This window comes from Portunus trituberculatus, chromosome 38 (assembly GCF_017591435.1).
Source record: "Portunus trituberculatus isolate SZX2019 chromosome 38, ASM1759143v1, whole genome shotgun sequence".
Lineage (NCBI taxonomy): Eukaryota > Metazoa > Arthropoda > Malacostraca > Decapoda > Portunidae > Portunus > Portunus trituberculatus.
In genome coordinates this window covers 20,718,762-20,732,446 of record NC_059292.1, presented here as the reverse complement: position 1 = coordinate 20,732,446, position 13,685 = coordinate 20,718,762, and the positions used below count along the sequence as shown (strand labels likewise).

The window sequence follows — 13,685 nt, the reverse complement described above, 5'->3', positions numbered from 1 at the left end:
AAAAGATTATATCAATGGTGCCTTTGCAATAGGCTCACAATAAACACTAACAAAACTTAAATTATGCTATTCACTGGTAAAACTATGCTGGATTTACCTAATGTACGAATAAATAACAGAATAATTACTAAAATCGATAAATTCAAGTTTCTTGGTGTTACTTATGAAAGCTATTTAAATTTCAAGTACCATATAGATAATATTACACTAAAAATATCGAGACATATTGCATTACTTTATCAAATCAGAGATTTTATGCCACCGTATGTCCTAAAATCCATCAACTTTGCTCACATTCACACATTGCTAACATACTGTAGCCCTATTTGGTCCACTACTTACCCTACATTCCTAACTCCTTTAAAATTACAGCTCAAGAAAGTTGTCAGAATTATAACTAACAGCACCTACCTTGAACACACTGACCCTCTTTTCAAACAGACCAAACTTTTAAAACTTAGTGATATAACAAAGCTTGCTATAGCCACACACATGTATAACAATAAACATTATATTCACAGCATTCTTCCATCACATGATTATAGTACGCGCCACCGTGATCATCTTACTTTACCAATACACCGCCTTTCTAAGTTTCAGCATTCAACTAATTATCTAGGACCTGTTATATGGAATACTATTCCTCGCAAAATTCAAGAAGCATCATCTCTCAATGCATTTAAAACAATGCTAAAAAAACATATCTTGTCTAGCTACTAATCTATGTTCTGCTAAATCATATGTACCAAGTGTTGTTCTAATTTTACTATTGATGATTTGTAAAATATACATTGTGTCAGTTAGTTGTGATTGTTATTATTATTATTATTATTATTATTATTATTATTATTATTATTATTATTATTATTATCATTATTACTATTATTATTATTATTATTATTATTATCATTATTATTATTATTATTATTATTATTATTATTATTTATGATTATTATTATTATGATCATTATTATTATCTATATCTATTATATTATTATCAATAATATTATTATTATTATTATTATTATTATTATTATTATTATTATTATTATTATTATCACTATTATTATTACTATTATTATTATTGTTATCATTTCCATTTTCATTATGATTATTATTACGATCAATATTATTATTATTACTATTATTATTATTATTATTATTATTATTATTATTATTATTATTATTATTATTATTATTTTTATTATTACTATTATTATTTAAATTCACTTGGGAAAAAACATTTCGTTCATTGTAGCTAACATTATTAGTTACTATTGTTATTAAAATAGTTCTTATTCCACCAGTCAGTATAACTATTTTATACTCTGATAAGTACTTTCCTGAAAAGTTCTACTTTATATAGGCTAGCTTAGTTTAACTGTAAAGATTGGATATACTCATACATACCACTATGTACAATGACTTGGCTATAAATAAATGTTTCAAATGTTTCAAATGTCTCTCTCTCTCTCTCTCTCTCTCTCTCTCTCTCTCTCTCTCTCTCTCAAGTGGAACAGAGAAGAGGCAGGCAGGAGTTTGATGAGAAAATGTAGGAAAAGACGGGACTGTAAAGGTAAAAGTTGGAAAATATACAATATCAAAGGGCAGTGAAATGAAGAGTTAATGTGAATGGATATGTAAGTAAAGCTGGCTAGAGAAGGGGGAACCTTGATATGCTAGCCTCTTATGCCAAATTCACTTGAAAAGTTTCCTCACACACTAAATTTTACTCTTTCTTTTGGTTTTATATCTACACAAATTCTACAAAAGTTATAAACACTGAGATCTGATCTGATGTTACTGGATTTTTGTCATGAAGTCCCATATGACTCAATGACGAATTTTCTTTTAATTGACAAATAAATATATTACTTTTTCTTTTCTACTTAGATTTTTATTTCCTTACAGGAGTTTTTTTTTTTTTTATTGTTGTTAGAAAGTTCCATATGACTCAATAAGGATTTATCTTTATATACACAAAGTAAGAAAGATATAAATAATAAGTTAAGTATTTTTTGAGTTAAGTATCGCTTTACAGTGATAACCTGAGCTTGACTGTATAAATCAGCCTAATTTGCTGAACGTAAACCGAAAAAAAAAAAAAATCGTGGCTCAGGTGGCAGGCCTCAATGTGACGCGAGGCATGGTGGGGTAACGATAACGCGTTCCGCAACAATACTAGTCTCAAGACGACTCAGGTTTGATCTTAGTCATGGTTTACATTTTTCTGAGGCAATTACTCACTCCTGATCTTACCGGTCAACTGGGAGGAGGGACGTAACGGCGGCGGAGAAAGAAACTGCTGGCTTCCTTACTCCATATGCCGAGTCACAGGGGAAGGATACATGGCGCTGTCTGACTTCCATGATATGGTAAATTCCTACCTTGCCTTTGAATTCTTAACAACAATAAACACTTGCGATGATATGACACTTTCTAAGGCGCTGAACTTCTTTTATCTGCTCATCACAATACCAAAGTTCCTGAATTTCAAAGATTTCCTGAGCAGTGGCCTATGTTCCTGAATTAATACTTCGTGACGTGGTTAATAAGTACCCTTCAGTTCCACAACATTAGGAAATTATAATGTTCTGAACCATTCTACGACACTTTCTCTGGTATGTTCATCAAAGTCACAGCGTTTCCCAGAATGCCTTTCCTTCCTTACTGATGATCGCACGAGCGGGGATCTATGAAGTAATTTCCTTTATCCTCGAGTCTTCCCCCTCCTCCCAGCCCTCCCACCACGCTGCTCACGCCTTGTCCTCCACTCAGCAACACATGCGGCTCAAGAGGGAGAGGGAAAAAAGATAAATAAATAAAAAGCGCACTTAACACGTGTTCCGGAGCTTCGAAGTGTTGCCAAAAGCTTCGAATGTTACCAAACCCTTTCTCTTACGGTCTTATCATTCCTCCTTTTCTCGTGTTTCTCTTTTTCTATTGTTATTTGAGGAGGTAAGATGCAATCAAGTGAGGAAAAATAAGAGCCTCTACTCACCAAGATGATTATACGAGGAAATTCCAAACAAAAACCTAGATTAAAACGAGATTGACCTTCGTGCCATCTGCAACTCCCATGTCAGTCTTCTTTATCCATTAATCTTGGGAGCTGCATTTGCTGAATCACTATTATTATTATCATTATTATCATTATAATTATCATTACTATTATTATTGTCATTATTATTATTATTATCATTATCATTATTATTATTATCATCACTATTATCATTTTTATTATTTTCATTGTTATTATTAGTTATTATTAATATTATTATTACGGTAGTGGCAGTAATAAAAGCAAAAGCAGAAGTAGAAGTAGTAGTAGTAAAGTTTTAGTAGCCTATTTGTATCAATTTACGCATTTATCTGTTAATTCATTCGCCACCTCCCGACACAGTGTAATCAACATGCCAATGACAGACACAACAAACACGCTAATAAAAGAAGACAAACACACAACACACGAGTAACAAACTGAGGAGAGGAGTGAGCGGCATGCAACCAGTTCCCGCCTAGCTAGCAGTCACCTCACGAGGGCGAGATGACGTGCTGTGCCTCTGTCTCATGCTGATCGCTGTGGCTGTGGCCTGACCACCGGCACATCTGGCTGGGTATTGTTTCATCTCCTAAAATAAGTCCTGAGTCACCAGTCTTACATCTGCATTAGTCTCTAAAGGTGACTGGAGGAACAGCCTGGGACGCGTGGGGGTACGACTGGGCAGCGAGGGTGTTACCAAGGCTCAGTGGCTGTCTGTTGGGGACTAATGGGTTTCTGTAAGAGCTAATGGGTATTCATGGGGAGGTAATAGGTATTTGAATGAGGAGCACTGGTTGTTTGTGGGGCTCAGTGGCTGTCTGTTTTGGGTGAACAGGTTTCCGTAAGGGATAATAGGTATTCCAGGAAGGCAATGCTTACCTGGACAAGTCAATGGCTATCTAAAGTAGGTAGAGGCTGTCTGTGAAGGTCAATGGATTCTTCAACGAGACTATGGCTATAAACACGAGAGAATGGCGGCAAAAATATAATGGCTACAAAACAAAGGCTGTATAAGAGTAAACGAGACAATAGCCATCATAGCCATAATGGAGACCAAAATGACAACGGCTCTTTAAAAGCGAAACATCTATCTAAACGAGACAATCACTGAGTTAATAGCTATTTGTTACTCGAGGCAAGGGCGGTGTGTGGTGCTTATAGAGTTACGGGCAATTCACAAAGAGAGGCAGTGACTAAGTGCTAATGGTTACTTGAATGCTAGTTTCTAATGGCTAATGGATATCTGAATGAGGCAATGACCATCACATTTATTTTCACATGACGAAAAACAATCAGGTACAATTTTTCGTTGCTCCAAATCCGGCCACTAAGTAATTAAGGAGAATAACTAGTCATTGATTGTGTGGTTAGAAGTGTTCGTCGGTCATTCGATGCTCAACTACTAATTGAAAACATCGACTACCACGTTGAAGAATTATCATATACGTAGTTATTCGTTACTGTGTGTGTGAGTGGGCAACGCCTGTGTCGGCTAAGCATGAACGTCGTCTTTGTATGCCAAGTCTTCACTCTAACACTTTCAGTATTGGGTATGATTAGACAGTTTTATTGACATTAGGAAGAGTTTGTAGAGGTCAGAAGATTAATGGCCAGAGTCTTCATCTCCACATGAATATCTGAAGCTTTATAAAATCGCCATATAATTAGCAGAATAAATATGAAAACTCGTCATGGTATTGAAGGGATTAAAAGGCCGTCATGAGATAATGAAAAAACAGCAACAACAATAACATATCATCCCTGCACGTATGATGCTTTTTTTTTTTTTCCTGCAGGTGGACACTCACTATACCGTGCTTTGAGTTTCACCATGCACGTAACGACTCATTACTATTTAAGTCACGATGCACGTTTGGGTCTTTTTCGTTACGCACATAACTACTTGCTACTGTCTGAGTCCCACCACACATGAGTTACTCATAGGGACTCCCACCATGCACACCTGCGTCTGTTTTACCATGCACGTACACTCATTTTCGAGATACAAGTGTTATAACACAAGACTTTCACGCACTACTTAACTGTTGTCGAGTTCTACCAGACACGCTCTCAAATCTCGTGTTTATTAGTTCATTTCACCATCCATGCAGTCACTTAATGAGTTTTTATCAGCACACAATTACTCATGAGTTTAATGCACCAAACCCTCCATTCACTCGTCATCCTTCTCAAATAGTTTCACCAACCTCAACAACACGTACCTACCACTTCCCCTTCACCAGTCTTCATTACCACCATACAATTATTCTTTAACCTATTAATGAGTTTGTCACCATACACTGTCACTCGTCTCAAGCTAATACAGATCGGTAAGACATAACAAAATTGCTATTTATCTTGTTCATGAGTTTATTTCACCACTCATTCACCTTAAGTAACTCTAGCTATCTAGTGCATTAATGCGTTACCCTGTTCAGGAGTACTTCACCATACAATCATTCACCTCATGTACTGAACTTCTATCACCAACAAACGATCACTCTACATTATATTTTCAAGCTCGTCACCAAACACTCAATCACTCACCTCAATCAGCTTCAGCAGATCTGGCAACTCTTAACACTTCTCCATCCTCCGTCTTTGTGCCAGGCCGTAACACCGCTGCTTGTTCACTCAGTTCTCTACAAAACCTCTTGGGAAGAAATATAGGGGAGGTGGTGCGGTAGGGATCCCACGTATACCTGCCACGAGGGTGTCTCGGTAATAATGACGCGTATTCTAGGCTGGGAGTCACGCGCGCCCTCTAGGAACTGAAGGAAGGTGATTTCAACATAGAAAACGAGGAACTTTATAGATGACACGTGTTTTAGGAATTGCTTATTGTTTCAATATTCTTGCTTGTGTTGCTGTATTTCAAAACAAGTTTTGAGGGCTTCGTTTATTGTGTTTCGGTGTTTTAGAACTTGCGCAGTATTATTTTCTGTCTGAAAGGTAATAATCGAATTCTGTTGTTTATATAGCGTTATCAGACCCTCACTTGATTCCACATGTCCAATCAGGAGTACTTCACCTTACTTGCCTCATTCCATGGTGTCCACCGATCTGTGCTGCCTCTGTCTCCTCTCTAAACATCCTCGCTCTCTCATGTTTATTCACTCGGAAGAAAGAAAAAAAAAAAAAAAAAAAAAAGCATTCACCTCGTCAGCAGATACTGGAGTCCAGCGTCCAATATTTCACAGTTTCAACAGAGCCGCAGGAGTCAGCTGGTGCAGGGCGGCGGCATGGGGCGTCCTTCAGCAGCCCCACGAAGCCCCGCCGGCGCCTCACGCCCACCCCGCCCCGTCTTGGCCCCATGGGAAAGAGAAAGAGTAGGTGCGTGTGTATGAACATTTATTTTGTCTTGTTTCCTTCACTAATGGGTAGATATATAAAGCTTATCCTGTATTTCCTAGGTAATAAATAATCATGATTTGAACTCAATCATGGGTAATAAATACAATCGACTGGATAAAAAATAAGTAATCCTAATTATACAAGACTAGAACTTTTTTTTTCTTCTTTTTAGTTTTCGTTATAGTACAACTCCAACCCATCTTGGGCCGCGCCCCGCCGGCCGCCCCGAGGCCTGCACGCACGCGGCGGCACCGTCATCACTAGGGGTAAGGACAGCTCAAGTGGCACAATACTTCAATTTATTTACTGCAGACTAAAAACTAATGTAAATATTTTCATTTGTACTAAAAATTCTAAGTGTCATAAATAATAAGACTTTTGTTGTAGTAAATTGGCATATATATATATATATATATATATATATATATATATATATATATATATATATATATATATATAACATATCTATACAGTATATATTTCTATATAGAGAGATGGGTAGACAGAAAGATCCGCAGTGAAATGGTCTGCTGGAGAGAGTGAGCCTTGCGAGGGCGGCGCGGCGGCCACCTGTCTGCTTCCTGAGTGAGTGCGGCGCTTGGCAGCCACTTGGCTCACCACAACTCAGCCGGTTATTACTACATAACTCTAACATAAAAAAAAACGCCGTAATACAAACTCCACTGACTGCTGACACACTCACAGTAGTAAATACATCAGATCCCTTACAAATCGCCCTGAATGAGTGAAGGCATCGTAAGTACACGCGTCGCCCCGTTGCTGTCCGCTGCTCCAAGGGCCGCGTCACACCGGGACATGAGCCTCATAGCGCCCCGCGCTTGCCTTAGGTCTTCCTCGGCTTCCCTCACCACGCACAACAAGGGCAAGAGCGTTCCTGGTGCCGCCACGGCTCTTGCTAGAGAAGGGACCGCAAAAACGCATCCAGAGAGCAATAGTTTACGTGGATTGATAAACTATCCCCTGATCCGCCTTGCTGTGTAGGGCTGCCCGGCAAGTCACGAGCGGCGATAACGGCCTTTTCTTGTATTCCCTCGTCAGGCACCTCGGTCTTGGTGACCGTGTACCGACGCCTCCCTCGGCCGTCACCTGAGGCTTGGTCAGTGTAACGAGCTGACAGCCACAACGATGCTGGCGCCTCGAGGAAGGAAGGAAGGGAGAAGGAAAGGGAGAGAGAGAGGGAGGTGGACGAGGAACTGGCCCGGGGCACGAAAACCCAAAGCTACCCGGCTCAGGGAGACTATCACATCATATTTGTCAGAAACTATTGAGAAAAGGCTCTCGATAAGGCAATGTAGAATTGTCACCTAAGACAAACAGGGTTATAAACAACTAGTCAAGTAACCTGGATCGCTACAGTCCAACAAGCTAGTTAAGGCAAGTTTTTTTTTTCCTTTTTCTTTTTTGTTACTGTACTAATACTGCGCTGTCAGAACTGCCGCGTCAGAAACAGCTGCCCGCCTGAGGGAGTCTCGTCGCGCCCCGCTCCTCGTGACACATTCATTCAAGCATTCACCGCGTCGCTCCTGAGACCAACTGTGTTCCTTAACTTCCCTTACGCTATTACGGAACAAAACACGTAGTACACTTTTTGATGAAGAAGGAAGATGGAGTTTTGACTGTTATTCACAACCTTCAGTGTCAACACTTCCTACCAGTCGTCGACAACAATGTGGGGAAAACAATCCCGCGTTGGAAGTCCAAGGCTGGAGGGTTCCTGATTCCTCGATTCAAACGTTCCAGTTTGCTGAGAACCACACACTCGCCCCATGCCCCCCACACGCCAGCCTGCCACAGCCACACACGTGCCCCAAGGCCCTGATTGAGGCTTTGATTTGATCACCACGAAGGATTTTCTAACTCAGAACACTTGTTCGGTGCGCAGCCTCTTAGCGACGCTGGCACCCTCACCCTCCTCCTTGGCGTCCTCGTACTGAGTGTCTCCGAAGTCGCACCTCTTGGCGGCCTGGAGTCTGACTTCACCGGTGTCGCGCCTCACGCCTTTTCCTGTCAGGTCTCTGGGTGCGGTGAGGCCCGTTTCGCTCGCTTGTAGTCTCTGCTCGGATTCCAGGTCCACCTCCAGGTCATCCAGCAGCAGCCTGGTGAGCGGGTGCGCGTGAAGGCTGGAGTGCAGCTGCTGGGCCAGCGAGGTGAGGTGCTGGGAGGTGGTGTCAGGCACTTGGGAAGAGGTGAGCAGAGCACCTTCATCCGGCTTGATCCAGCAGCCGCACTCCCCCAGCCTCCTGCCAGACGCCATGCCCGTCTCTGTGTTCCTGTGACTCAAGCTGCCTGTGCTCGGCTCCTCCGTCCTGCTTCCAGAGGGCGATTGTCATACTTGGCACGCGTTGGGGACTTTCTTGACCTCCTGCCGCTGCCACTGACACTGGTGGCAAGGCTTGCAGTCGGCCTCGGTCTTGTTGGCCTGGAGGGCAGTCTCCCAATCTACCAGCTGGCCCATGAAGTTGAGGTTCGGGGAGATGATGATGCGGCGAGCTTTCACATACTTGTAGGAGTCAACCATAGTCATGCGTGTGTGCTTCATTAGGTAGGCGATGACGATGGTGGGGGAGCGAGACACACCCGCCTGACAGTGTACCAAAACGCGTGCCCCGGACTGCCTCGCCTCGTCTGTAACAACGGGAAGAAATACATATTAGTTTAACAGGGAAACTTTGAGCCTCATTTAATATAAATACCATTTTACTACAACCACACTAGGACTTTAAATCCCGCACACATATGTGATATAGTGTTCTAAGTAAGTCTGCGCAACAGAGAGACGCCTTTGTTCCCGTCCATTACCATAATGACCCGACATCCGTAAGTCCCGCGCCACAAAGCTCTCCACCATAACCGTGCCATTCACGCCGCCCCGGGACCAACTGGCCCAGGGTGGCGGCGGCGCGCGCTGCCAGGACAAAGCAATAATTGTTGGCTGAGCTTTTGTTTTCTGAGTGAGTCATACACGACTATTGTTAGGCCCAAGCTGGCGGCACTAGACGGTCGGGGGAACGACGCCCCTTCCCTTTCCCTCCTCTCCAGTGTGTGTGTGTGTGTGTGTGTGTGTGTGTGTGTGTGTGTGTGTGTGTGTGTGTGTGTGTGTGTGTGTGTGTGTGTGTGTGTGTGTGTGTGTGTGTGTGTGTGAATGAGAGCACAATTTCGCCATTATGTTTAGTTTCTTCAAGCCTCCTTAGTAAATCAACCACACGTAAAACATTTTGATTGATAAATATTTTCATCAGTCACAGATGAACAAGAAGAAAAACACTAATGAACAAGCCTCTGTTTCTCTCTCTCCCCACCCCCACCCCTCTCTTTTTTTCTTCCTTCTGTGTGAGCTATTCTTAACTTGGTTGATATCATTGAACACTTTTTCTTTACAATTTGGCGGCACGGTGGATGTAGGCGTGGGCATGGGCGTCTGTCAGAGGTAGCAACAGTGGTTAAGGTACAGCTGAGAGGTTTGTCTATTCGTCTCTCTACTGGCGAAGACTTGCTACTTACTGGCCTAGAATTAACCGGTATAGGAGATTTTTTTTTTTTTTCAGTTATTCAATTTCTCTTTTTTTTTTCGTTTTCTCTTGATCCAGCAGAAAGGATGAGGCACTTACAAGTCCTCAGCGCTTTCTTGTCTTTCTCCCTTCCCTCAGGCCTAGCCAGAAGCGTGCACGGGAAAGTAGTAGTGACACTGAGAGTGAGAGTGAGTGTCAATTTGTCCCCGGGGTAGCGAGGTGTTCCGGAAGCCGCCCTCCATTGTGTCACGCGTGCGGTGCTGCTTGGAGCCTCGCCACCAACCGCAACAATGCCGCGGACCGTTCTTTATTTCACTCCCGCTCGGCCTTATGGCGTAACGGAGGCTTGCTGGCTCTCCGCTCGCTGCTCGCTGGACGGTGGGTGCACTGAGCGAAGCTTGGGACAATGCTAATGTTTCGGCGTCTTTTCTCCACTACTTTCAACAGGTTGAAGTTGATATACTGGAATTCATTAAGGTTTTTTCGAGATGATTTCGTGATTCTAGTAATAGTTTAACAAGGATTCTGCATTGTGAACAGGCTACAATAGAAATTATTAGTTTTTTAACTGTTTTCACTATTCTATTAACAGTTTAACAAGCTGTAGTGGAAATTACTGAGGCTTTCAAGGATGACTTCATAATCCCATTGACATTTCAACGAGGAATCTGAATCGCCAGTGGGAAATATCACCACGAGAACCCGAATAATTATCCCTGTGGTCTATGAACACAATCCTGACGGGAGAACAAAGACTTTAAGAACACGAGCTTGCGTGAGGGAGGCGGTGGAGGGCGCTAACCATCCCCGCTGACTGTATGGCCCCAGTGACTCATCCCTCACCAGTAGGCTCAGGACGGCCTCTCTAATGCCTAGCCACCCTTTCCCCGCGTCTGTCCGTCCAGCTGAGCACCGCCGGAGTACACAGCCCATCGATCGCCGCCAGAAAGTACCAAGCTGTCAAACGGAGGCCTTGTGAGATCCGACGTGCGGTGACTCAGCAACAGCCGCAGGGAACGCGTGCACTCTCCACCTCACACTCACACGTGCACCTCCCTTGCCCTCTTTCTTCTCCTCCCTCCTCCTCCCTCCCGTCCATTACCTAGGAAGTGTTCGTACGGCCACAAAGAATCAGTCTCCTGGGAGGGCGTATGTGTGTGTGAAGGGGGCGCCTCTCCCTATATATTTTACTTTCCCTCTCCTGTTCAGATACATCGCTCACTCTCACAATAAACGCATTTGATTCTCGCGAGTTCGCATCGCAGCTCGCTCAGTAATCTCAATCTCCTCCATCAAAGAACTTGAATGCCCCGTCCTCCTCCTCCTCCTCCTCCTCCTCCTCCTCCTCCTATCCCTCCCTCCCTCCCTCTTCTTCTTTTCCCCTTCACTCCTTTCCTCGTCTCTTATTAATGAAAAAGGTTTCGATCTCCAAACACGGACTTTTCAATCCCCGAATGACGGTCGAGGGGCGGCAATCGGTGCGAGGCTCAAGAACCTGAACAGTGGCGGAGAGCCAATCTGGAGTCACAAGGAAGAAAGCTTCACTGAAGGATGGGTTCCTCTTTCTCCTAGCGGGTCTGGAGGTTGTCAAATACCACCCTGAATAACAGTTTGCCCGCCCAGTATCCCCCCCTCACTCCTCTCCCACAAGTCCCTCACTCCATCCCTTCCAAGGCGTCCGAAGCATGTGAAAGGTTACGGTCCCACATTGTGAGCGTAGCATGTTTTGATTCAGTGTTGAGCTGCCTAGAACATCAGTGGCGGAGGTACCGAGGCAGTGAGGTGAGGGCAGCGGGGGACGCGGAAGAGGGAAACGGGGAGTATTCCAGGCCATCATTGCGTGAAGGGGGAATGTGCAGCAGCAGCAGCAGCAGCAGAGATCGTGAAGCAGCCCCGCCCATTCATGACTCATCTCCCGTCCACCTGTTGCTCGCCCTCCCTGTGCCGCTCCTCGCCTCGCGCCAAGCACGCTGTCACGCATCTCACCGCTGGACTTCCCACCGCATCACAGAAGAGTGGCGTGCAGGGAGCGCAGCCCCGCCACCAGGCAGGACACGCAGCGAGGAGACAATGACAGTGGTGGGTAGGATCTTTTCTACTTCCAAGGAGGATGACTTGGCCATTTTCTTGCCGGGAGGCACGCCAGGCAGTGCTGGCGGTGGCCACCAGCAGCTACAGTATGCACCGTGCCGCAACTCTCCCGCTGTGAAAGTCTTCGCAACAAAACCTGTACAGACGCAGGCGTGACCTGCCGGTGACGCAGCTCGTGGGGATCCCGAACCCGCGTCTTGCTATGGGTCTCGCTGCCCAGCAGTTCACCGAATTCAAGTTCTGAGGCAAATACTAAGGTTCGCCTCACACAGCGCCGCCGCCCACCGGTCTTATCAAGTTCATGCTGTCTGGCAAGTGAGGATTTTTCCAGGAAGCTTGCATAAGGGAGAAGGGGGAGAGCTGGTGGGCTGGTGGTGGGCGGGTATGTCCGAGGAGGGCGGGAAATCCACTCACCCGAGGCGGTTGCCTTCTGAGTCTAGACTTATCTTGGGGAGTTGCTTCCCTTCGCCACATCGTGAGTTAATAAAACTCGACGCCGGGAAAGCCTCGCGATGGCCGGGGCAGGGTGGGGCGGTGCAGCCCGATAAGGCGGGAAGGCAGAGAGAGACGCCCCTGATTTCCACGCCACTTTGCGGCAGCCACTAACCCAGAGTGTATGATAACCAACGACTATATTTGACAGACATTCCTTTAATTCTAGGCAATAGTGAGAGAGAGAGAGAGAGAGAGAGAGAGAGAGAGAGAGAGAGAGAGAGAGAGAGAGAGAGAGAGAGAGAGAGAGAGAGAGAGAGAGAGAGAGAGAGAGAGAGAGAGAGAGAGAGAGAGAGAGAGAGAGAGAGAGAGAGAGAGAGAGAGAGAGAGAGAGAGAGAGAGAGAGAGAGAGACGCAGGGATACCACAATTCCAAGTAAAACGCACTCGCTCACCTTCATCGTATAGGAGGAAGAAGAGTGCGAGAAGCGAACCCGCGCGCACAACCGTCACCATAAATGGAAAAAGGGCAAATCTGAAGGGAACAGAGAGTGAGCAGGTGTCCCTCCCTGTGCCCCGACCGCTACCCCATCCCGCCCGAGGACTGCGCAGGGTGACAGGGGCTGGGGTGAGAGGCTGACAGCTGTCCCTGATGAACTGAGGTTGAGGTTCTGTGCACGCCGCCCCCTTCCAGCGCGTCCCTGGGCCTTCCCTCCTCCCCATCTGGTCGACAGGGGATGAAAAGACCCATGGGGGAAGTTAGAAAAGTCAGCTGTTGTTTGTAGCGGCTTTGGTCCCTCTATCCTGTGAGGCAAGCGTTTCCTCGTAGGCGTAGCACGTGGCAGACCTACTATCACTGCCATCGCCACCACCACCACCACCACCACCACCACCAGCGGCATCTAGTCATGGAAGTGGTCAATGGAGAGGCCCATCATTGTGCTATCCGGTCAGGCTCCTGCTGCTGGTATGACGTCACTTCCGCACTTTGAATGAGGCAGGAGGGAGGGAGACGGACGGCACGAGGGTCGGTCGGTCGGTCGGTCAGTCAGTCAGTCAGTCAGTTCACCGCCACACACTCTGCCATTCATGCACTCCGCCACTTTTTGCACAGTCTTGGTTTTGTTTCTGGCGGCAAAGAGTATCAGAGGCAGACGTGCGTGGGAGGGACCTGCAGCCTCTCCTACCATGTCCCGCCTCCCCCACCTCAGCTGAGGTAATGACCCGAGGTGGCTG

At 45.2% G+C, this 13,685-nt stretch overlaps 1 protein-coding gene across 1 annotated transcript in view; it reads right to left on the bottom strand.

The window, feature by feature from the left end:
- Positions 1-6,377: 6,377 nt before the first annotated feature.
- The window catches only part of LOC123515087 (dual specificity protein phosphatase 10-like), a 28,759-nt gene continuing 21,451 nt past the window's right edge, over positions 6,378-13,685 (bottom strand). The window contains exon 5 of the mRNA XM_045273511.1: positions 6,378-9,043. Coding sequence (XP_045129446.1) covers positions 8,745-9,043 — 299 coding nt within the window. The 3' untranslated portion in view covers positions 6,378-8,744. The remainder of the gene's footprint in view (positions 9,044-13,685) is intronic.